We start from the raw sequence: 25,143 nt of genomic DNA, 5'->3' as shown, positions 1-25,143 counted from the left end.
CTTTGCTTTTTTTTATATGTATGGTCTGACATCCGGTATAGAAAACATATTTTGCTGTAATAATAGCGGCAAAACTGTCAGTGTTTGCCAGCATTGCTCCACTAGCAGCAACTACTAGAGTTTACAGATGTGTAGTTAAATGTGGATTCCAAACGTCTCTGTAGGCTGAGCTGTTGAAGTTCCATTCTTGCACACATTCTTAGCATGGAAACCCTTGAAAAAGATATACCTTGTTGAAAGAAGTGCAAGTGGGTCAGATCTCAAACAATGAAGAGATAGAATGCAGAAAACAGAGAATTTGGTGAACTAGTGCGACGACAATAATCTCTCTCAATGTCAGTAAAACAAAGGAGATAATCATCAACTTCAGGAAGTGTAGTGGAGGACTTGCCGCTGTCTACATTAATGGGGATGAAGTGAAAATGGTCGAGAACTTCAAGGTTTCTAGGTGTTCAGATCATCAACAACCTTCCCTGGTCCCCCCACACCAACGCTATAGTTAAGAAAGCCCACCAACTGCCGCTACTTTCTCAGGAGGCTAAGGAAATTCATCATGTCCACTATGACTTTCACCAACTTTTACAGATGCACCATAGAAAGCATCCTTTCTGGTTGTATCAGAAACCCTAAAAGGGTTATGAACGAAGCCCAGTCCATTACGTAAACCAGCCTCCCATCCATTGACTCTGTCTACACTTCCTGCTGCCTCGGAAAAGCAGCCAGCACAATTAAGGACCTCACGCATCCCAGACATACTCTCTTCCACCTTCTTCCATCGGGAAAAAGATCCAAAAGTCTGAGGTCATGTACCAACCGACTCAAGAACAGCTTCTTCCCTGCTGCCAGCAGACCCTTGAATGGATCTACCTTACATTAAGTTGATCTTTCTCTACACCCTAGCTATGACTGTAACACTGCATTCTGTACTCTCTCGTTTCCTTCTCCATGATGGTATGCTTTATTTGTATAGCGTGCAAGAAACAACACTTTTCACTGCATACTAATACATGTGACAATAATAAATCAAATGAGTTTTCAGTGTTCCAAGTTCAGAATTACTGCTGAGTAACTTCTTTGACCCTAAAACACTAATTTTATACTGGTGTTATTTCACATTCAGAACTTAGTGTCAATGCAAAGGCATGAGTATAATTAGCCCATAACACATCCCATTGACATTTTAGTCGACAAGAGAGAATATAAATTCAAATTTCTGCACAGATTTATTGTCGTTAGTTATCAAAAAGCAGCACACTTTCATTAAATAGCCTATATAATTTGAGAGAGGGGTAAAGAATCATGCTAAAATAGAAAACGCTACCTGAGGTGACCAGTCCATGCACGTAACAACACGATGTTTTGACCAGCGCTCATCAAAAAACTGTCTATTTAGAGAAAGTTTAGCTCCACCTTGGAGTTCTCTGTTAAGAAACAAAACGCAAGTCAGAAATGTTATTCAGAAACAGTGCTGCTGCAACAAATACAATAGTAGTTATGTAAATATTACCCTTCTTTCTCTTCCAAATCCTTGCCGCTATAGTCAAAAAAGAGATCTTTATGTTCTGCAAGAGCCCGTTCAATTATTCTGGTGCTGTGATCAAAGAATGTGAGGAATTCATCAGAGTGAACAATCTGCTGCTTTTCCTCTTCTGTAAGTTCACGTGGTGCACCTGTAAAACAAAGGCAAGCAAATCTTTCTTACTTTAGATCTTGCTCTTTTAAACATTATTTAATTTAGAAAGGTACTTAGCATCTTAACTTTACCACCAATTCAATCTTATTTCGTTTTAAGATGCATCAAATTGCCCATTAATTGGAATTGTCCATTTAAACATGACCACAGAATCTAGTGCAACTTACTGACATTTGAAACTCCCAACAATCTGACTGAAAAAAAGCCAGCATCTTTTTTTCAAAACAAAAAACAGTTTCCATGTTCAGCAAAAGAACTATCCACATACAACATTAATTTTATTCTACCTTATTTGATCTGTGAATTAGTTTACCCAGGATCTAAAACATTCTGTATACATAAGAGGGCAAAGCAAGGATTAATCCCTTAGAACCTTCATTGCAAGAACATACACATGGTGTGGTACTGACCCATACAGTCTGAGGTGGTCTCAGTGTCAACCCCTAATTTTCACGTTAGTTCATCTTGGACACGGCAACAGTAGAACCAAAGCAATCAGCACCAGCCCCTGAGCTGGAGAAGGAGGAAGAGAAAGAAGAAAAGAAACTTGTACTGTGTTTTTCAGAGCCTCAGGATGTCTCAAAGAGCTCCACAAGTCAGTTGGGTTTAATGTGTAGTCATTCAATATGTGGGTAGGAAATGAAATAAATGATAAATAGCAATGAGATAAACGGCCAGTTACTCTGCTTCACCATGTTGGTAGACAGAAAATTCTTCTGTTTTTTATTGATTAGTGCCAAAGAGCTTCACATCCACCTGAACCACCACGGGCCTTGCCCTAATGTCCCCTCCAATAAAACACCCCATATCCTACATTTCGAAGAGGAGCTGAAGAGTTCTTGATCAACCAACATCACTAAAACAGATTATCTGCTCATTATCACACTGTGCACAAATTCCCACTTGTCCTACAGTACAATAGTGATTACAGTTCCAAAGTATTTAATTATCTTGTGAAGCACTTTGGTTCATCCTGAGGTTGTGAAAGGCACTAAATAAATTAAATATTTATTTTTTTCTACATTCTCAGTACTGAATGAAATGAAGCTAAGTATTCTGAGGTCCTTGAAGTCCAAAATCTCTGACACAGTTGCAAGAGTAATACAATTGAGCCAAACTGACGCTTGGTTACATGGCCAGCACAAGGATGGCCATTCCTGTCTGCTATCCAAGTACATATGTGGATCTCAGGGACAGACAGGGTCAGATTCAACTGTGATTCCCATTCAAATCCAAAAGTCCAGCAAAATGCATTGTCCAAGTTTACACAAGTAGAATTTGCTTGATTTCAAGTGTCTGTTGCTAACCATGGAAGCACCCTAAGCACAAGTCATTGCCTACAGGATAGAGAGAAGAAAAGTAAGGACCCGAGGGAAGAGATCTAGGGCAGAAAAAAAAGTTTGCTTTCCAAACGCTATTCAAACTAGAAAACAAGAATAATATCCACTGTTCATTATAACCTGCATTGATGTAGTGCCACACTAGATTGGAAGGCTACAAAAGTTGCATCCATCGAGTCAGATGACACAGAATACTGGATTCAATTTCAGTCACCACATCCCAAAAGCATAAATATTCACATCAGAAATGGTACAGGTAAGAGCAACAAGAATTATCTCAACAATAAAAAGAATTGGTTATGAGGAAAGATTAGAGTTGCCTTTGGTTATTACTTCAAAATTTACCTCGAAAGTATGAACAGCGCCCCAGAGCAGTGTAACTGGGGGGGGTAACCTAAAGATGCACTGGGAAACAACTCTGCTGCCCCCCTCCAGACGTTACCAGTTTCTTTATGATTTGCATGACAATAGTCTTGGAAGTGCAAACTTCCCTTAGACAATTGGCATGCACTGGGAACCATTTGAAAATGCAATTTAAATCGCAAACTTCAGTTAGTTCCAACTCTGATACATCAATAGTTACCCAGATAAAGTTAGAAAGATTAAAACCACTTCTAACTTCTGGGTAACCATTGCACAGATCTGTAGCAACCCCACAGGGGATTCCCCCCAAACCACCCTCCCCCCCAACAATTGAATCTCCAGGGGCAACCGCCACTCCCCCCTTCCACTAAAAATTCCATCCTACGCATCTACTCAATTTACCTTACACACTTACCTTCTTGCTGGCCTGTCAAGTTCTTTTAAATTTGGATGGACCTTTAACTTATCTGGGTTACTGCACCTACTGCCATAAAAAAGCTGGTATGGCCTTCTTACATCCGACTAAGCTGCCTTTGACGTGAGGCCCCAGGGACGTGCTACACTGCTCGGATCCCACCAAACCTGAGTCAGAGATGAGCTTCTGATTTCAAATTCGTGCTATTACTAAGACTGCTTATTTTCACCTTCATAACATTGCTTGATTTCATCCCTGCCTCAGCTCATCAGCTGCTGAAACCCCCATTCATACCTTTGTAACCTCTAGACACAATTATTCCCACACAATCCTGGCTGGTCTCCCACATTCTATCCACTGTAAATCTGAGGTCATCCAAAACTCTCCTGCCCATGTCATAGCTCATATCAAGTTCGATTCCCCATCACTGACTCATCTTGGGCTCACTGACACATGCTGCTCCCAGTCACCAATGGTTTAAAATTCCACCGTGGCCTTGCCCATCTCTATCTCTGCAATCTTCTCCAATCCTACAACCCTCTGGGATACCTGCGCCCTCTAATTCTGGCCTTTTATTCATTCCGATTTATTATCGCTCCACCATTGATGGCCTTCAGTTGACAAGGCCCCAAGCTCTTGAATTTGTTTCCTATACCTCTCTGCCTCACTTTCCTCCTTTAAGACATTCCTTAAAACCTTCCTCTTTAACCAATCTTTCGGTCATCTGACCTAAAACCTCCGAATGTGGCTCGATGCCATACTTTTTTTTATAATGCTCTTGTGAAGTAATGTGGGATATTTCATTGTTAAGGGCACAATATAAATTATTGTTGTTTAAACAAAGAATTATTACAAAGGTGATAGTCAAATGGTCATACTCGTGTAAAACATTTACTGTTGACAGATTCACAGTATAAATAAGTGAATATACAAAGTATGTCATTGAAAACAGATAATGATTTTAAGCTCCTCAGTATGGACTTTCACCCCAAAATACCTTCTTTAACTTCTTCTTTCTGTATTTGTTCTGGTTCAGGTTCAATTGCTTGCTTAGGTACAATATCTTCCTCCTCCTCTTCAGCTGCAACATAACAATTTTAAAAACTTAATGTATCCTTACAGACATCCTGAAACACCTTACATTTAATTACAATATCTGCACATTATTAAAGCAGTTGTTATCAATAAATTCTTTATAATAAGCTATTAACATGTTGACTTTAATTATCTGAAGAAATGCTCCTCATTACGAAAGATGAAGAAAAAAGTCAATTATTTTACAGCTGTCTGAATTGCTGCTTGCAATCTTCACGCCATCAATGTCAGGGCAATGAAGAACTAACTAATGGCTTCTATCTTGAAAATGGCATGACAATCATTCCCTGACGGTATTATTGTCAGAGTTACTGACATGTACCTGCTTTTTACTTTGTTCAGTGCTTACAAGCTGTAACACCCTTGGATTATTACAAATATATCTGAATTCTAGAAAAAGTAAATTTTCACAATACACTTAAAGATTCCACTTAAAATGTTCACAACCAAAAACTGCATATTCTAACTCTTAAAATTTAAAACAAAACAATACTGAAGTGCATTCAAACTTTCAAATATATTAACTTTCAAACTTTTGTTGCTCATATCTTGAAATTATGAGCACTGGCAGCATGAATTATTAAAGTTGCACTAAGACAAATAACAAAGTAATGGGAAAACAATATAGATCATTTTATTTGGGAATCGTGCACAGAAAGATAATTAACACAAAGCTAGTTAACTTAAAGATACAAGACATATTTCAATGTAGGCCGAAAATAAAGCCCCCAAAATCCTTGTATTTCCAGCAAGTTCAATACTGGAATAGCAGCACTTCTTATCATATCACGCTTTCTTCAGCAATATTTCAACATACAAACAGATGAAAGGAACTCTTTAGAAATGCTAAGAGTCACTCCCCCAAAGCTATAAAGCAGGAAAGTTCTTGATAAGTGCTGTGGTTTTAGTTGTTTTGTATTCAGTAATACACTTGAATGTCACACAGTCCATTGAATAAAATATCCAAATAAAAAAAATTATTTCAGTTACAAATCAATTAACAAAAATACTCAACAAATTAACCATATAATAATCTGATTTCTCACTGAACCTCATTGGAAATAAGTAATTCAGCCTTATACTGCTATTCAAAGAGAATTTTGAAAATAATAACGATAAATAATTCTGTGCTGTGCACACAGTATTGATCTCATTTAAGGAAAGATGTAAATGCGTTGGAAGCAGCTCAGAAAAGGATTACTTGCCTAATACCAGGAATGGGCGGGTTGTAAAGGTTGGATGGGAACTAAAGGTTGGACAGGTCAGGCTTGTACCCACAAAAGTTTAGAAGAGTAAGAGGCAACTTGATTGAAACCTTTAAGATCCTGATGGACCTTGACAGGGTGGATGTGGAAAGGATCTTTCCTCTTGTGGGAGAATTTAGAACTATGGGTCACTTTTTAAAAATACGGGGTTGTTCATTTAAAACGGAAATTGAGTTTTTTTCTCTCGGAGGGTCGTGAGTCTTTGAAGTACCTTCCTCCAAAGGCAGTAGAAAAAGAGTCTTTGAATTTTTTTAAGTCAGAGCTAAATAAATTCTTGATTACCAAGGGAGTGTAAGGTTATCAATGGTAGGCAGGAATGTGGGGTTGAGGTTAGAATCAGATCAACTATAATCTTATTGAATGATCAGGCAGCCTGGAAGGGCCTAATGGCCTTCTCTATATTTGCATATACATATATTCACATGCAAGACACTTCTATTGACAGCTAACGGAAGACAACATGTCAACTGATGACTTTGATTTTTCACGAATATATAAAGTCATTTTCAATTTCTATGCAAATTAAAATGTTGGGTGACAAATTAGTTAAAATGTATGCAATCAAAACAAGGATGCTACTTGATGAGAAATATCCTGCATGACTAAAGACTACTTCCATTACAGATTCAATATCGTAATATCCAAAAGCTTAAATTTTGAAATCAACACAGTTTGGAATTATGAAATTCTAATGAAACAATACATAGGATCTGCATCAACACAAGTATTTTAAGCACCACTGACTAATAGAAAGAAATTTGCAATTATGTAGCACCTATCAGGTTCTCAAGATTCCCAATTTTTTTTTACTGCTTTGCAATCTTTTACATCTCAATTAACTTGCAGATCTGACCTTATTATCTCAGCAGAAAGACATCACCTCCAACAATATAGCATCCCCTTGGTATTGCACCAAGGTATTAAGCTTTATTATATGCTCCAGTCCTGCAATGAGATTTGAACCCACAACCTTCTGACTCAGAGGCAAGACTGCTGCCACCAAGCCAGGCTGACACTTATTGTTACTTGTCAAACACTGTCATATGATTAGGCCATATGACCCAGTAACTGGTCTAAAAACAGATCATATAATTCTAGATAACGTAGAACAGAAAGGGAAGACTACAAGAGAGAATGGCACAAGATAATACAAATGCCAATTTTGTTAGAAGAGGAAACAAGATTGAATTTTTAAAAAATTTAAATTATAGGTTATAAAAATAAAGTGAAGAGATAAAAAAAAAGCAAAACCTATACCAACCAGCCATAAATGAAAATTATTTTCCTTTCCTTCACAAATTTACATAGTTCACCTGCAAAACAAACTGCACATAATGAACTCAAGTAAAACATCCGATAATTCAAAAGGGGGTAGAATTTGTGCCATTTCCTGGGGTCACCATGTAAAGTATGGCAGTAGGTCTATGTTAGTGGAGGGATTAGCCTCAGTTTAGATCCCCTCTTTCATATTCTGAAGGGTTTGGTCTTGCTCGAGGTCTTCAGTCAACATGTTGGCTCAACCTTTGGGATTCTGCCACTATTTTGCTATTGTTCCTGTCTCTTAGTGCTAGAGAATCACCTGGACCTTTCTGCCAACATTTTCAAGACACCAGCTTGTTGGCGGGAATCCCTGGTCTAATAAACTGGGCATCCAGCCCAAACCTTTTTAGAGATCAGGAAAATCCAGTCCCTTTAGGCTATGGCTCTAGCTTGCAACTAACAGTTGGACTTGAGGTCTGGTAAGCTGGAGGGAGGAAAATCTAAAACCAAAGGAAGGATTCCTTTAGGAATTATTTTTTTTTTAAAATTTGCCCTCGCAAGGTGTGTGACAAGTAAAACCTTGGTGACAGCCCAGCCCTAGCTGTACTGAGAAGGTAGCGGTATTTCTTTTCCTCAAACTGCTGTACTTCTTGTGCTGATTGCGTTCTCACATTTGATAGGGAATTCGATCCAGTCAAAATGAAGCAGTCATATATTCAACTGTGATGGTGTGTAATTTGGAGGGGAGAGTGCTCCCATAACCTTGTTGCGCTTGTTCCTCCTGGTGGCAGAGATTATGGGATTGACCAGTACCAGTGAAGTACATATGTGGAGTTGTGGTGCATTCTTGAAAAGCAGTTAAGAATAGACTAATCAAAAAAGCAGTTTATGCCCATGGGGTCAGAATATATCTGGGGCAGCAACAACATTAGTTTCAGATGTTTTTAAACTTTCCCTTCCTCATCCCATTCATGCGCTTAAACTTGAAAATCTACATATTCCAAACATATGTATTAAAAATCTCGTTCATTCTGCTTCGCTCTTTCATTCTAATCTGAAGCTGTGTTGTAAAAGGTTACAGTTTTTGTCAGGTCATCTGTCTAAAGAAACAGGACAGCAGGAAACTTCTCTTTACTTCAAGAAACCCAAGTACAAGTTTAGTTGTGTAAGCTGTTCTACCACACGAGATCGGCTGGTCAGAGGATGGGAACCAGCTGCCTAGATCAGGTCTCAGCAGCCAGGCCAGATGACTAGACAACAAAGAACAGATGGTACTGCTGGGATTGTGTTCTCCACTACAAGGTGGCACTGGGATGGCACAAAGTTTTCTGCCTGACTGCCTCCAATCACATCTCTGACAGCAAGACTGTGTAATTACTGGCCCACCAGGGGAGTTAAAGGCAAGCATTCAGGCTGAAAACTGAATAAAATACATCTTGTAGGCCATAACAGCTGCCAAGCCACACTAATCGCCACATTTTCATATCTTTCACAACAAACACATTTAGGCAGACAATAAAATATAATTAAGCCTGCAAGTAATAGAGCTTAGAAAAATAACAGTGAAATGCACACTATGATGTTAACTTGTGCTTTATCGAAATGATAATCATATGTGCAAATTTGACGGTAGTTGGAAATTGAATCTGCCTACCATTCTGACAAGTTTACAGAAATGGGTTAATAACATGAACAATTTCAATATCCTGCAGATATGCTCATACTTTCAACCAAATGGGGGAAGTTAAAATCTTTCCTTTCAAGGGCTTCAATCAGCTGCAAAGGAAAACAGTAATCACTGTCTTTTGAGCAAGCTCTGCTGCATTTGTCAGCCCTTTCTCTAAGAATGCAGCCAGAGCAATCAACCTGCCATCCATTCAGAATGGAAAAACAATCTGAAAACACAGGGTATAATGCACCTGCCAGAGAAAATGGCCATTTCAGGAGAAGCTAGTGATCTGCATGACCCCACTGTGGAGGCGGTGGTGCAGAGGGGAAGAAATGCTTAAAAAGAATTCACAGTGATTCCGATCTCTCACACACTGACACTTCCTTACAAAGCATGCCAATTATAGCTTTTGTGCTACTTAAAAAAAATGAAAGCTTTTTTTCAAAAATAATCACACTGAGACACAGAAGATGCACATCCTTTCACAGAAATCACTTATACACTGGACAATCTATTAATCTGAAAGCAGTCTGACATGGTAGGGGTCCAACGTTGTTCAAGCACAAAACCAAAAACTCGACACCCAAGATTGAAATAATCTCTGCAGGTGTGCTTGCCCCCCATGTCATTTTGTTGACAGTTTTACATACAATCATCAAATCTAAAACCTTTACACTAAATAATTTTGAAATGAACATTTTCTCAAGACCAAAACTCGATACTGTAATAACTGCATTTTAAACAAGAAGTGAATCATGGTAAACCAAATAATAGAATAGGCTGTATTTGCTTATTGAAAAATACCACAAAGTACACAGAAACTGATTGATAAGATGAAGTCTTACTCCTATAATTCCATGACAATATATTTTTTACCTTTGTAGTATTGATGTTCCAAAAGTTCTGCATACAACAGTTGAAAATGCCTTTTTGTTTCCAATAATATGGCAACATACAATGCAATATCAGAAAGCAAAATTGATCTCATCAGGAAATGAATGTCAGATAAAGCTGCAGATTTTGAATAAGTGACTTGAAAGGATAACACAGCAATAAAATAGAAAAATGCTCAAATTTCCCAGAGAAATTGTTGCTTAAATACCAACCCAAACTTCCAGTAAACTACAATATAAATAAAGCACTTAAGTCTATTTGGTGGATCAGATGACTATCAGGATCTTTATAATTGATGATTTCTGATTGATAATTGACATCTTAATTGTCATTCAAATTTGGATATTCTTAAATTTTAATGGAAATTTTATTCAACATACAGAATTGACTGCCGAATTGGATAAACTTAATTTGCTTTGAGGACGTTTCTCGCTTTTGCAATATATTTAGTTTATGACAAAATAGTTAGCTTGTGCTCTGTAATTTAACCAGTTGTTTTGTCATATTTCTGTGGATATTTTATGTTGAGGTGGTCAAATCCTGGGAAATAGTTGACAGAGTGAATTTACACTCTACGCTTTTCGTCCTAACATCACTATTCAAATCCTCAGTTCACACTCCGGGATTTTGACCTTCCGCATGCTGTATGTAACAGTCAGATATGAAATAGGTTTGGTACATTTATCCCAGTTCACAGTGGCCCCAAAAATATATGCCATAATAAAACAGAAATTAACACTATTAGCAACACCTCTTAGACAAGAAGCTGGCTGATATGGGAAACAGAAATACTAAAAATGCAGCTTGGAGCTACCATTGACCAGAAACTGAACTGGACTAGCCATATAAATACTGCGTCTACCAGAGCAGGTCAAACACTAGGAATCCTGTGGCAAATAACTCACCCCCTGACTCCCCAAAGTCTGCCCACCATCTACAAGGCCCAAATCAGGAGTGTAATGGAATACTCTCCACTTGCCTAGATGAGTGCAGCGCCAAGAAGCTTAACACCCATCCAGGACAAAGCAGCCTGCATGATTGTTACCCCTTCTACAAACATTCACCCCCTCCAAACTGATGAACAATAGCAGCCATGTGTACCAGCTACAGGGGCACTGCAGAAACTCACCAAGGTTTCTTAGGCAGCATCTTTCAAATCCACAACCACTACCATCTAGAAGGACAAGAGCAGCAGATACCTGGGACCACCACAACCTGGAGGTTGGAGGTTCCCTTCCAAGTCACTCACCATCCTGACTTGGTAATATACTGCCGTTCCTTCACTGTCGCTGGGTCAAAATCTGGAATTCCCCCCCTAACAGCACTGTGGATGTACCTACACTTCAAGAACTGCAGCAGTTCAAGGCGGCAGCTCACCACAAACTTCTGAAGAGCAACAGCGGATGGGCAATAAATGTTGGCCGAGCCAACAATGCTCACATCCCATAAATGATTTTCTTTTAAAATTAGGCCGAATTTTAACTCGGAGCAGGAATCAGATAGGGGGGCGATCAAGGAAAGAACCAAATATGACTGACCTTAGTAGTAACAGGCCCAGACACTTGACTCCCCAGCTTCATCTACAGACTTATCATCCCAAGACAGCTCCATATCTGAAACTCAGATAATTAGCGAGGAGGGGGTGTTTTGAGAGGTTAGAATGTTTTGAAAAAGGAGAGGAAAGAACCAGAAATGGGAGGTCTAAGCCTTCCTTGTGTCTCATATCCGGGTCTCACAAGGAAAGCAGAAAAACCCTTTACAAAAATGATGTTTGGGCCTCTTCTATGCTTGGTTCCTCTCCCCACTATGTTCACCTGGCAGTAAAGCAATAAGGGGGGAAAAGAAACAATCTACATTAAAAAAAAACACAAATTAGATATTGAAAACCCAAAGAAAGTAGCAGATTATCTTCAGTATACTAATGACCATAGGTGGTGGAGGGTGTGGGTTAAAGTACTTCTTGAAACTTCTATAATCTTTTAAAAATATGATCACTCGTTCTTTCAAAAAAACACAATTTAGATCACTTGTTAGAACACAGAAACATAAGCTGTTCTTCCTAAACTAGTTCATTCTGTAATTCACCCAGTGAAAACTAGTTAGCTGTTCTTGCACTTCGAAATGTTCACCAGAACATTGTTGTGAATGTTCGCAAGCTAACTGGCAAACCAGTGACACATAACCAGTGTTTGGCCTTTGTGCGTTGAGAGTCTTTTCCCGACAAAATTATATTCATTTAATTTGCTTTATTTGAGTTGCTAGATTAATGGAAGTAATATTTCTATTTGAATCTTGTTGTGAAAATCCATTTGAAAATAGACCTAATTTAGTATTTTTGCTTGGTCTAGCAAGCTTGTATTCCACCCACACCTCCCCCCACCCCCTCCTCCAGCAAGCTTGTATTCCACCCACACCTCCCCCCACCCCCTCCTCCAGCAAGCTTGTATTCCACCCACACCTCCCCCCACCCCCTCCTCCAGCAAGCTTGTATTCCACCCACACCAACTCCCCCCCGAAAAAAAAAACAGCCCAGAACACTTAAATAGCATTTAAATTTCACTGATACATTGAAATGTTTGTCCAAATGATCAATCTCTTTAACATTATAAATTTAAAAAATGGCTTCCCACAAGTTGGTTGTGTTATTTTGTAACCATGAGTAATAATTCAAAGTATTAAGTGTGTTTACTTTATACTTTACATTGAAATAATTCTATTTCACTTTATGAAATACAGCATCCTTTTAGTTCAATATCTACAAAAGAGTGTCAGAACAGACCTCTGTTGCTCTAACAGGTTCCATGTGCTAGTTTCTAATCTCAGGCAATCATACAGCCAATTTTCAACTCCTATTTGGAATATTAGAGTTTAACTTAAAAAAAAAATCATTATTGTACAGAAGCAAACACTCAAAATACGGTTATACTGAGCCTTCAATAACTAATTCTACCCCTATCAATTCAATACCAATATTGATTAGTCTTGAATCTTCACAACTCCAATGTTTTGAGAGGAATACACATGAGAATGTTTTTTGTATCAGTTAAGGAAAATTACTTCCCTTTCCACAAGTAATAGCATGCCTAACAGATTTAGGTATGAGAGAGTAGACAACAAAGCAGCTGTGTACCATATTGTCAATTTTTAAAGTAAAATGCTATGTGCTTCATGCTCACTTCAGTCTGGTTTTCATCAATAGATTTCACTCCAGCAGTCTATACAATAAGGACTCTGCACTAAAGTAGCAGTTACTGCAAAAGTGACCAACTATTGTCAATGAACATTGAACACAAGGTTAATGAACCACTGAGTTTTTACTCCAACTTAACATCAAAATTGTGATGTATTTCGTTGAGGTGGAAAGAAAAGCGTTGCTGTAAATTAGGCTGCACCTAGCAATAACGATATGAGTGAAGTTACAGTTGTCTAGATGATGTGCTTCTATGGAGCAGGTTAATCAAAGTTAAATCATCTGTGAAATAGCTGTGTTTTGTTAACTTGGATGTATTTGTATCCTTCCAGGCATACAAGGCACTTGACTCATGTTTTATTTCCTACCTACAAATACACAATCAAACATACCTACTTTCGCAGTATTAAATGATTTGAACCAAGAAATGAATTACAATTTCAATGTGTCTTTTAAATTATATGAAAATTCATAATGTAAAAAAAAATGTCCTACTAAACATATCCCTTTCTCTTCTAAAGAGTCCAGCGTAGCTCAGTGTGTAGTACTCTAACTGCAGCCAGAAGGTTGTGGGTTGAAGCCTCTCTCCAGGGCTGCAGCACATAATTGAGGCTGACATTTCAGCACAATGCTGAAGGAGTGCTGCACCATTTCAGGTGTCGCCCTGAGGAGTCTAGGACAAGGGAACATTAAATGAGATGTCAAATTGAGGGCACATCTATCTGCCTGTTTGTGTGGTTCAACTGAACAATGAAGATCCCACTGCACTATTCGTGAAAGTGTCCTGCGCAATACACTTCTTTCAACCAATACTGTCAGAAAGTAAACTAACCGATTGTTCACCTCACTGCTATTGACCATGCCGTAAACTGGTTTTAAGTTACGTCCCCTTGTCCTATACTCCTCCCATCAGCAGAAAAAAATTCTCTTCATCTACCCTACTGATTCCTTCCAAAATCTTAAAAAAAACTTCAATCAAATCATCCCCGTGACCTTCTGCATTCCAGGAAATACAAGCCAAGATGTCATCTTCACCATATTGCCCTGGTAACACATTCTGGTGAATCTTTCCTAAATTCCTACCAAGTATATCCTTTCTAAAATGCATGTCCAGAACTGTTTATAGTGCTGCAGATGTGGTCTAACTAAAATTATTAGACCAAATCATCCCCTCTCCCCTTATATTCTAACCCTTTTTTAAAAAAGGCTACCATTCCTTAGCGACTGGTGCTGAAGTATCTTGATGCAGGCAAAACTTCTAATAAGTCATCAGGATGGGATCACATGCACAGAAAATACTGAAGGAAGTTAAGGATAGAAATAATGGTGGTACTGGTCATAATCTTGCAATTCTCCTTAGATACGGGGGGTGGTGCCAGAGGGCTGGAGAACTACAAATGTTACACCACTGTTCAAAAAGAGTGCAGGCTAATCAATTTTACCTTGGTGATTGAAAAGTTTTAGAAACCATAAATCAAGGCATAATTAACAGAAAGTTGGACAAATGTAGATCAATTCAGAAAAGATCTGTTAAATGCAAATCACGTTTAACTAAATTCATGCAGCTTTTTTAACTGTATTAACAGAGTGTTGATGGGAGAGGATGGGTAGGCAGTTGATGTGGTATATAGCGACACCCAAAAGGCATTTGATAAAATGCCATTAGACAGGCATATGAACAAAGTGGCAGCATGGATACAAAGTGAAAGGTCATTTTTTAGACTGGAGGTGGTACATTGTGGGGTAGTAGGACCACAATTTTTCCAAATTCATGTTAATGACCCCTAGCCTGTACAGGGTAGTTTCAAAATTTGCAAATGACACAACTTGCAAGGACGGCAAACAGTGAAGATGATCGTGATTGACATCAAGATGACATGACAGGTTGGCAGAATGAGTGGACATGTGGCAGGTGAAATTTAATGTAAAATGTGAAATAATACAGTTTGGTAGCAAGAATAAGGAAAGGCAATATAAAATAAAGGATACAATTCTAAAGGCAGTGCAAGAGCAGGGAAACCTGAGGGAATATATGCACAAATTACTGAAGGTAGCAAGCCAGGTCGAGGGCACAGTTAAAGCAACATATGGGATCCTGGGCTTTATAAATAAGGGTATAAAGTACAAAAGCAAGAAAGCTATAATAAATCTGTATGAAACACTGGTTGGCCTCAATTGGAGTAATGTGTCCATTTCTGTGCATATTTTGGGAAGGATGTGAAAGCATTACAGTGCAGAAAAGATTTGTGTGAATAGCCCCATGGGATGAAAGACTTCAGATGTGTGGATAAATGGCTAGTACTGGGGCTGTTCTCTTCACAGAGAAGGTTGAGTACAGATTTTCAAGATGATGGGGTTTTGGTCACAGCCAATAGGGAGAAACTGTTCCAAATGGAAAGTATTGTAATTAAAAAAAGGAATTTTACCGCCCCACCCGCCACGGAAATCAGAGTGGGTGTGGGGCAGAACATGCCAACAGTCCATTGACCTCGGGTGGGATTTTACAGTTTCGGGACAAACGAGACCATAAAATTCCACCCATTATGTGCAAGTTAAACTAAAGGAAGACAACATAGTAGTAATAATAGTAGGCCCTGGAAATTATATCATTCGGAGGGCTGAGAGATTGTGGAATGCACTACCAGATTCAGTGACCGAAGCAGAGACTATGGGCCCTATTTTACCATTTTGATTCAAAGTGCTGGGCGGACTTGAAACTGGGAGTGTTTTAGATCTGACTTTTGGACCCGTTCTCAGGGCCCCCATACGCACTCTGCCTGCAAAAATATCAGCAATTCCAAATCGCACTGCACAAGCCTGTGGGCAGGGCTTAACGCACCCAAAATCTCGGAGCCCCGATCGGCACCTCCAACTGCGCATGCGCAAAAAAAAGATAGAATGTGACTCCCCTGCCACATCGCTTCCGGGCCAGATAATGCCTCCCCTTGGCCCCCACAAACATTGCCCCACCCCCCAACATTACTGACCCCCTTATCCCCTCCACTCCCTCCGCCACCCTGACCAATCGTGGGCTCCGCCACCCTGACCAATCGTGGGCCCCCTCCCCCCTCACTAATCTCAGGCAGAATGACAGCGGACCCCCCCCCTTTCCCCCCACTGATATTAGGCAGTGACAGTGGACCCCTCCTTCCCCACCACTGATCTCAAGTAGAGAGCCGTTGGACCCACCTCCCTCCCCCGCTCCGCGGACCCACCTTCCTCCCCCGCTCCGCAGACCCACCTCCCTCCCCCGCTCCGCGGACCCACCTCCCTCCCCCGCTCCGCGGACCCACCTCCCTCCCCTGCTCTCCGGACCCACCTCCCTCCCCCGCTCTGCGGACCCACCTCCCTCCCCCGCTCTGCGGACCCACCTCCCTCCCCCGCTCCGCGGACCCACCTCCCTCCCCCGCTCCGGACCCACCTCCCTCCCCCGCTCCGCGGACCCACCTCCCTCCCGCTCCGGACCCACCTCCCTCCCCCGCTCCGCGGACCCACCTCCCTCCCCCGCTCCGCGGACCCACCTCCCTCCCCTGCTCTCCGGACCCACCTCCCTCCCCCGCTCTGCGGACCCACCTCCCTCCCCCGCTCTGCGGACCCACCTCCCTCCCCCGCTCCGCGGACCCACCTCCCTCCCCCGCTCCGGACCCACCTCCCTCCCCCGCTCCGCGGACCCACCTCCCTCCCGCTCCGGACCCACCTCCCTCCCGCTCCGGACCCACCTCCCTCCCCCGCTCCGGACCCACCTCCCTCCCCCGCTCCGGACCCACCTCCCTCCCGCTCCGGACCCACCTCCCTCCCGCTCCGGACCCACCTCCCTCCCCGCTCCAGACTCCCCCAACCGATCTCAAGCAGAGAGCCGTCAGACGTTCGGCACTTACCTCCTCAGTAACTGGAGCGCCCGAATTGGACTTTTGTGGAGCTTGCCTGTTTCGCGCCGATTCTGGATGGGCGAATGCGATGGTAAAGGGGGAACTGCCGGTAAGATTGGGTGTGCAGCCTATTAAGTCAATTTAAATGCATGCAAATGCATTTAAATGGGCATAGCGTCCGTTTCGGGCACGGTCTCAATTGCGGCCATTTTCAAGCCTTGGTAAAGGGGGAGCCAGCGCGGAGGCGGGCGCGGATCGTGCTATTCACCTCACGCCTGACTTTACCAAGTTTTCGCACCCGAAAATGGGCGCAACATGATGATTAAAATCAGGCCCTATGAGAATATTTAAAAATAGGTTATTGAAGGAAAGAAAAAAATAAAGAGACATGGAACAGGTTGGTGGGCTGAGATTAGGACAGTGTTGTTCAATAGTAGCCGCTAACCACATGTAGCTAAGATGAAATCCAGATTTTGTTAACTGCAGTTATGATTAGCAAATAGAAGTGAGCAATAGACATTGATCTGGAATTCCATCGCATAGTGTATGCATGTGTATGTAACCTTTTTGTGCATTTGGAGCCAAAATGGCAAAAGTAGAATGTACGGGTGTTTTTTGATCATTGAATATGCTTTACTTCTTCAGTTCCTGCTTATTAGTTATCTGCTATAACAGGTTGCAGCACAATTAAAAATGTCAGACTACAGCACCACGCAAACACCAGAAGCAAAGTATGAAGACAAGCTTTCATCATGGTCAGCCCAATCAATCCAGGTCAGCAGAATGAAGCATATCCAACCAATAACAAGCAACAAGAATGGGGCAATTATGGCAATGGAAAAGCAATATTTAACCACATTGTGTGTGGAGAACATGGGCATGTCTAGTATATCTACATTTTTGGACGCCAGCATTCTCAATGATCACTCTGATGAAGTTAAAATTGCTCAACTGCTGGACAAAAACCAAGAAACTGCAATATGATGTGGTGTGTAACTTATGCCAGGATTCCAATTTTTGATAAGAAAAAGATTGCAAAGTTTGGCACAAAATTATGGTACATGTTAAACAAATATAGACTTACATTTACCTGTACCCATATTGTGTGCAATGCATTTACTAAAGTTTGCGCACTAGCCTAAAACATTGTCACCTCGCTCACACCTATTTTTACTCAGCAAATTCTGTTGAACAACACTGGATTAGGACTATTGCTCATGTGGAGGATAAACTTCAATACAGACTGTTCTGGTTGAACTATCTGTTTCCATACTATAATTTCCATTCAAGTCAATATAATAAAGAGGCAAAAAGAAAATATTTCCACACAAGCAAAAAATTACAAGAGTTTACAATTAGAGTTTCTCCATGTTTCCATTAGTACTCAAGTCAGGTGATTTCCAATTAGCATTCAGAATCAGAAGGACTGCTAATCTATATAGAACAAATTCTTACTCAATACTGAGACCCAAACAGAAGCTTTCTACAAAGTAAGAGGAAATCAAACTAATATTTTAAGTCCTTTTTCAACATTTCTAACATTATTCCAAATCAGATCCAAAACCTTACATTCAAAGTAACCTGACCAGCATTTATCCTCTTATTTAAAATACATTTTTTCAGTTGCTTTTCACTTCAAAAGGAAGTTAATTCATCCCAAAAATGGCCTTTTTCTTGTTTCATTTAACTTCATTATTAAAAGACATGAAAATTTTAGGCATTTACTTTTCAGCTTAGGTTGTTCTCCAAATTATTGCAGTACTGCATGAAGATCCAAACATGAAGACAAACCATCTCATTTAGGCAGCTATAAAACAACACAACAGTCCTTAGTCATTCCAACCTAGCTTCCAGAGATAGCATATCATTTGGATTTGGGGCTGTAAGAAGAAGCTGGAGCAAAACCCTTAGGATAGTTTTAGAACTTAGTGTTTTCAGATTCTTACAAACAAATACTTTTATTAAGATATCGATACTGAAAGCTGAGTCATGTTAGAGTCAATAAACAAGTACTAAATGAAATTATAAAAAATGTTATTGGCCTTGGAAACAGTTCTTAATTAATAAGCAGCTAAATTGGTTTGGTTTCTGAGAAAGTTTTTTGACAATCGGAGCTAAAGTTTCTCTTCACCTAGTTTACAACTTGACTAAATCGTGAGTCATTATAGAAACCCTTCATTTGAAAGCAAAAAGGATGGCCTCTGCGTAATAAGGGTCAAACCCTGACCCAGACTATCAGCACAGACAGTCAACTGAATTCAAACCCATGGGAGTTGAAGGCTTTTTGAAATCTTTCTTTGGAAAGGAAATGTTCCAATTATGGGGAAGAAATTATCGACATGCCACAACTGCCCATGCATTTTTTTTTCGATCTTGGAATATAAGCAAGACAGTTCCTGATTAGACAATCATTAAGGACAGGTTGCTTTAAGAAAAGAAAGATGTAGGCTTGGCAAAGACAAGAAATTTAATTTAGTTCAGAAAGTAGCTACTATAATGGCAGCTACTAAAATGAATAAGTTTTAAAGTTGTCAGATATACTATAACTTTGAGCGTATGCAGTCTGAGCAGCAAGGGATAGAGAGAGAAGAAGATGAATACAGAACAGGGCATTATGTTGAAAGTATGCCCTCTCCTTTAACCAGTATGTCATAATAGCCAGGAACCATGCTAGGTTAAGCTATTTAAGTTCCATAATGTAAAAGGTTGGAGACACTGCATAATTTTTTTTAACTGAAAGTATGCACATTTGCAAACATGGGAATTAAAACTATGGTAACACACCAAAGAGCCTCACACTGGGATTCTAGAGGTATTTTTTTTATTTACTCACATGATTTGGGCATCAATAGCAAGGCCAGCATTTATTGCCCATCCCTAATTGCCCAAGAAGTTGGAGGTGAACTGCCTGCTTGAACTGCTGCACTTTGTGTGGTGAAGGTATTCCCATCGAGTTATCAAGTTGGGAGTTTTAGGGTTTTGACTGATAGGCAATATATTTCTAAGTGAGTACAGTGCGAGACTTGGGGAGAAATTTAAAGGTGATGGTTAGGTTCCTATACACCTGCTGCCCTTGTCATGCCAGATGGTAGAACTCTCAGGTTTAGGAGGTGTTGCAAAGGAGCCTTGGTGAGTTATTGCAATGCATCATGTGGATGGCATATACTGCAGCCATTGGTGAAGAGGTGGGCATTGACCAAGTGGACTATTTTGTCCTGGATGGTGTCAAGCTTCTTGAGCATTGTTGGGAGTTGCATTCAGTCAGGCAACTAGACAGTATTCTAGCACACTCCTGAATCTACTGATTTGGGTCAGTAGATGGGCAGATATTCAACAGCTAGCCCAAAGTGCTCAGCAGGAGTTTAGCCCAATCGAAAAGAGGAATTCCACGAGAAAGAGGCTAAACCCAAGGTTAAGAAAGGAGGTTAAGGAGAATGTTAAATTGAAAAGCAAGATATATAAAGTGGCAAAGGATAGTGGTAGACCAGAGGACTGGGAAGTTTTTAGGATCCAGCAGCAAAAGACTAAAAAGCTCATAAGGAGGGAGAATATGAATTTTGAGAGAAAACTTGCAGGCAGCATAAAAACAAGCAGTAAGAGTTTCTATGGATACATAAATAGGAAGCAGGCAGCTAAGGTAAATGTGGGACCTCTACTGAATGAGGTCGGTGAATTGATAACAGTAAACAAAGAAATGGAAGATATGTAACTAGTGGAGTACCACAAGGATCAGTTCTTGGCCCGCAAATTGTTCACTATTTACTTTAATGACCTGGAGGAAGGAAGAGAATGTAAGTTTTCCAAATGTGCCAAAGGTATGAAGACAGGTGGAAGGGCATGTTGTGATGCAGATATTATGATTCTGCAATGGGATATAGATAAATTGGGTGACTGGGCGAAAACCCGGCAAATGGAGTTTAATGTGGGGAAGTGTGAGGTCACGCATGTCAGTAGGTGGAATCAAAAGGCAGATTATTATCTAAATGGAGAGAGACTACAGGTGAATGAAGTACAGAGGGATCTAGCTGTTCTATTGTGTGAATCACAAAAAGCTAGCAGGGAGGTCCAACAAATAGTTACGAAGGTAAACGACATTTTGACCTTTATTGCAAAGGAGTTGGAGTTTAAAACAAAGAGGGGTTTTGTTGCAATTGTATAGGGTGTTGGTGAGGCTTCACCTGGAATACTGCGTACAGTGTTGGTCCCCTTACATAAAAAAAAGGATATAGTAACGTTGGAGGCAGTCCAAAGGAGATTCACCAGGCTAATACCTGGGATGTGAGGGTTGTCTTATCAAGAGAGGCTAAACAGGCTGTATTCCTTGGAGTTTAGAAGAGTGAGGGGTGACCTTATTCAAACATACAAGATCCTGAGGGGGCTCGACAGGGTAAATGGTAAGATGTTTTCACTAATGGGAGAGTCTCAAACAAGGGGACATAGCTACAAGATAAAGGGCCGCTCATTTAAAACTGAGGTGCATAAAAATTTATTCTCGTAGTGGGTGCGAATCTCTGGAATTCTCTGCCCCAAACGGTGATGGAGGCTGGATCATTAGAAGTATATAAAGTGGAGGTGGATAAATATTTGATAGATCAAGGAATAGAGGGCTATGGGGAAATGGCACAGAAAAGGAGTCGAGGTCGGCATAGATCAGCCATGCTTGTATCAAATGGTGCATATCGACACAGACATCAAGTTTCTACAAAGATGCAACCACATCAAATGGTGAGGCAGACTTGAAGTGTTTGGTGGCTTCTATTTCTTGTGCTCTTGTGAATTGTGCCTTTTAAAAGGTAGAGTGTAATGTATACTTAGGAGTTGTGTCACTTCATAGAATACCCAGCCTCTGAAGTGCTCTAGGAGCCACAATATTTGGTGGCTGGTTAAATTTCTGAGCAATGCTGACACCGCAGGATGTTGATGGTTGAGGATTCAGCAATGGTAATGCCATTGACATTGAAGGAAGGTTGTTGGCTCTCTCTTGTGGGAGATGACTACGACCTAGCACTTGTGAGATGCAAATGTTATTGCCACTCATCAGGGGGCCTGGGTAAGAATCGGTGCACACTCGCTGGGCCAATTGCCCTCTACTGCCCTCCTTCTGTAGGGATTCTATGGTTCTATTCATATCAAGTATTCATTGTTAAGTCCCAAGTGCTAGATACTTGCAGAAGGTTCTCAGTTAACAAAGCAATATCATTCCTGGCTTTAGCTCTCTGATAGGGCTACCACAGATGGTGGCTATCCACGATTTTAAAAATGAGTTATCAATGCCGCACAATAAGACCCCAAATCTTGCAACTTTGTACTCACTTTGACAGAAGTATTTTGAGGAAAATGGAAAAATAATACCCTTTAATTTAAATTTAAAAAATAAAGATCTATTCAAATGCAAAAAAAACTTTTAGTAATTCAAACTGTGAGATGTGAATCTCTGTTGGATGGGCTATGAACAGATGATAGTTTTTAGTGTGCTTGATATGTGGTATTTCCCATATGTTGAAACAATCCCAAATGCTGAAGTTCTAATCACATGGTATAATTACAGGCGAATTATTTGATTTCATGTCACTACAGCTGTCACTACAAAAAAAACTGGATGAAAATAAATTTAAAGAGCTTCCACAAACTCTACATCTGTACACAGTAAAAATAACATTGCAACGGTGCAAACACAAGATTCCAATAATGGTGATGGAATGCTCATCTGCATTTATGACCTCCTCCTGCAATGTTATTTTCATATCACACATTTATTTCAGGCCTCATGCTATACTTCTTCAGGTGTATTTGCCACGTATTACATTTTAGAACATAAATTCTGTATTCTTAAATGTTTTACTTTTAATATTTGTCCTTGCATCATCCATTAAACAGTACGAGAACCTGCTTATTGGAAAATATTAGTTGGAAATTCTCTACATATGTCAAAACATTATTGATTAGTGGTATTAAGGTGCTTAATTATTTTTCATACATTTCTAGTAACATATTACACATGTATTTTTTTCAATCATCTTACCGTCAGCTTTCTGTGCAATCACTGGAGTTTGTGTTTCCTTTGTATATGTAACAATCTCTCGTGGAGGAAAGTCTACCTGTGTGATTTTTGCCATCTCCAGTTTAATTGCTCCTCGTCTGTCAGTAAATGATTGGGAGAGAGAGTGTCATGTAAAACTATTATTGATGTTATAAAATAATCAAACATATACAAAGCAAGAGGAAATGCTACGGAAAAGGGATAAATATTTAAAGCAAAGGTGATGTAACTTTTATCCCCAACGTCTGCATATATTAGTATGTCAGAATTATTATATTAATGACTGAAAAAGTACAAGTAGTAGAAATGAGTTGGCAATACCCAAGATCAGCTTGAAGCTGCAGAACTGAAGGATCGGTATCCCAGTGAAAGGTCCTAATTGATTGACAAGTCAATCATGCAGCATTATTAAAGAAAGTTTAAATCAGTGATGTTAGTATTGATGCACATTTATTTCAGACAATTATTTTTCCATAAATGAGCTTAACCAATTGAAAACCATTTCCCAGTGGACTATTTTACAGATGGATAATAATAATCATATTAATGCTTTTGCAGGAAAGAATGCAAAGCTAAACTAAATTAAACTAAAATCATTTGAGAAAAATACATTTAAGTTAAACATTCGACAGACACTACATAAAAACTTATTGCCATTATAATTATCTTAAGCACCACAATTAGCAAGGATATATTGCAGGCAGCTACTTACCTCGAAGGAAAGAACATAAACAGACTAGTAAGAGAAATAACATACCACTAAAGAAACAAGGAGTTACAAAGGATAGAAAGAGATATCACAAAATCCAAAGACAGACTAAAGTAAGAATGGATAACGGGCAAATGTGATGATGAGCAGATGAATGAAAGGAGAGAAGAGGGAGTTTTCATGGTCAGGTGGCGGCTAAGATGTTTTTATTTTAAAGAAAAGATCTGCTCTCTGACATACAAAAAGAATGACACACATTACAACGCTTTTCATATGCTTTATTAACAGATCTCAAAAGGAATTTCTTAATTAATTTTCCAGTTCTCAAGCATCAGCTTACCAAGCAATTTAAGTCATATTAAAATTAGAGTTGTATGGATTGGGGTGCCTGGCAAAGGAATCTAAGGAAGAAAAGTGTTAAACACAGTGGAAGGTGTATTACAAAAAAATAAGCGATGACTTCTCCAAATTTTAACATGTTTTCCAATTACTGATGTCTATCCCAATCTACCTCCTATTTATATTTAGTAATAGGATTTGAAGAAAGTTTTAAAGTTTAAAGTTTATTTATTAGTGTCACAAGTAGGTTTACATTAACACTGCATCGAAGTTACTGTGAAAATCCCCTAGTCGCCACACTCCGGCGCCTGTTCAGGTACACTGAGGGAGAATTTAGCATAGCCCAGCCAGCACGTCTTTCGGACTGTGGGAGGAAACCACAGCAGACATGGAGAGAACATGCAGACTCCGCATAGACAGTGACCCAAGCTGGGAATTGAACCCAGGTCTCTGGCGCTGTAAGGCAGCAGTGCTAACTTCTGTGCACAGTATTAGAAAGTCTAATATTCCTCCAATTGCCAAACAAAATATGCAAGTTGAAGTAACTTAGCCTGGCAGCCGTTAAACTCACCCATCCCATATTTCAATTTGTCAGCATGGTGCAAAGGATTGCACCAAATAATATTCCAATCCCAGTAAAACTTGAAAAGCTGCTTTAATCTTTAAGTAAATCACCTTTGCGGGGGGATGTTTAAAAATTCCAGTAGTTATGGGGAGCAAATTCCATCAGGAGGCTACATACAACATTTAAGAACCACACCACAAAAATATATATACACTTGCACTTAAAGTACCAATCACTCTCCAGCCAAAGAATTGGAAGAAATAGTTACATCTCCCACTCCCAACAATCTCTGGCTTCCCAGTATTTGGTAAATTTGATCTTAAAGTGCCACCTCTGCATGCAGTTAAGCGGTTAAGAGGTAGAATGCCAAGTCTGAGAGAGGAAGGAACTAGAAAGAGTTGAACACTGAACCCAAAACAGACAACATCAATAGGGTT

General features: G+C 39.9%; 1 protein-coding gene across 2 annotated transcripts in view; it reads right to left on the bottom strand.

Moving 5' to 3' along the window:
- LOC144503675 (cytoplasmic dynein 1 intermediate chain 2-like) overlaps window positions 1-25,143 on the bottom strand; it is an 82,907-nt gene that overhangs the window by 21,853 nt on the left and 35,911 nt on the right. For both annotated transcript variants that reach the window (XR_013499540.1, XM_078228393.1), the window contains exons 5-8: window positions 23,076-23,191; window positions 4,809-4,892; window positions 1,508-1,670; window positions 1,322-1,421 (exon numbers count right to left, since the gene is read on the bottom strand). Coding sequence is in view for 1 of the 2 variants with exons in the window: in XM_078228393.1 (XP_078084519.1) it covers window positions 1,322-1,421; window positions 1,508-1,670; window positions 4,809-4,892; window positions 23,076-23,191 (463 nt within the window). In the remaining variant the exon portion in view is untranslated. The remainder of the gene's footprint in view (window positions 1-1,321; window positions 1,422-1,507; window positions 1,671-4,808; window positions 4,893-23,075; window positions 23,192-25,143) is intronic.

The sequence above is a fragment of the Mustelus asterias genome, chromosome 14 (genome assembly GCF_964213995.1).
Source record: "Mustelus asterias chromosome 14, sMusAst1.hap1.1, whole genome shotgun sequence".
Taxonomy (NCBI): Eukaryota; Metazoa; Chordata; class Chondrichthyes; order Carcharhiniformes; family Triakidae; genus Mustelus; species Mustelus asterias.
The sequence above is the reverse complement of the archived record's forward strand: the minus strand, read 5'-3'. Positions and strand labels throughout refer to the sequence as shown.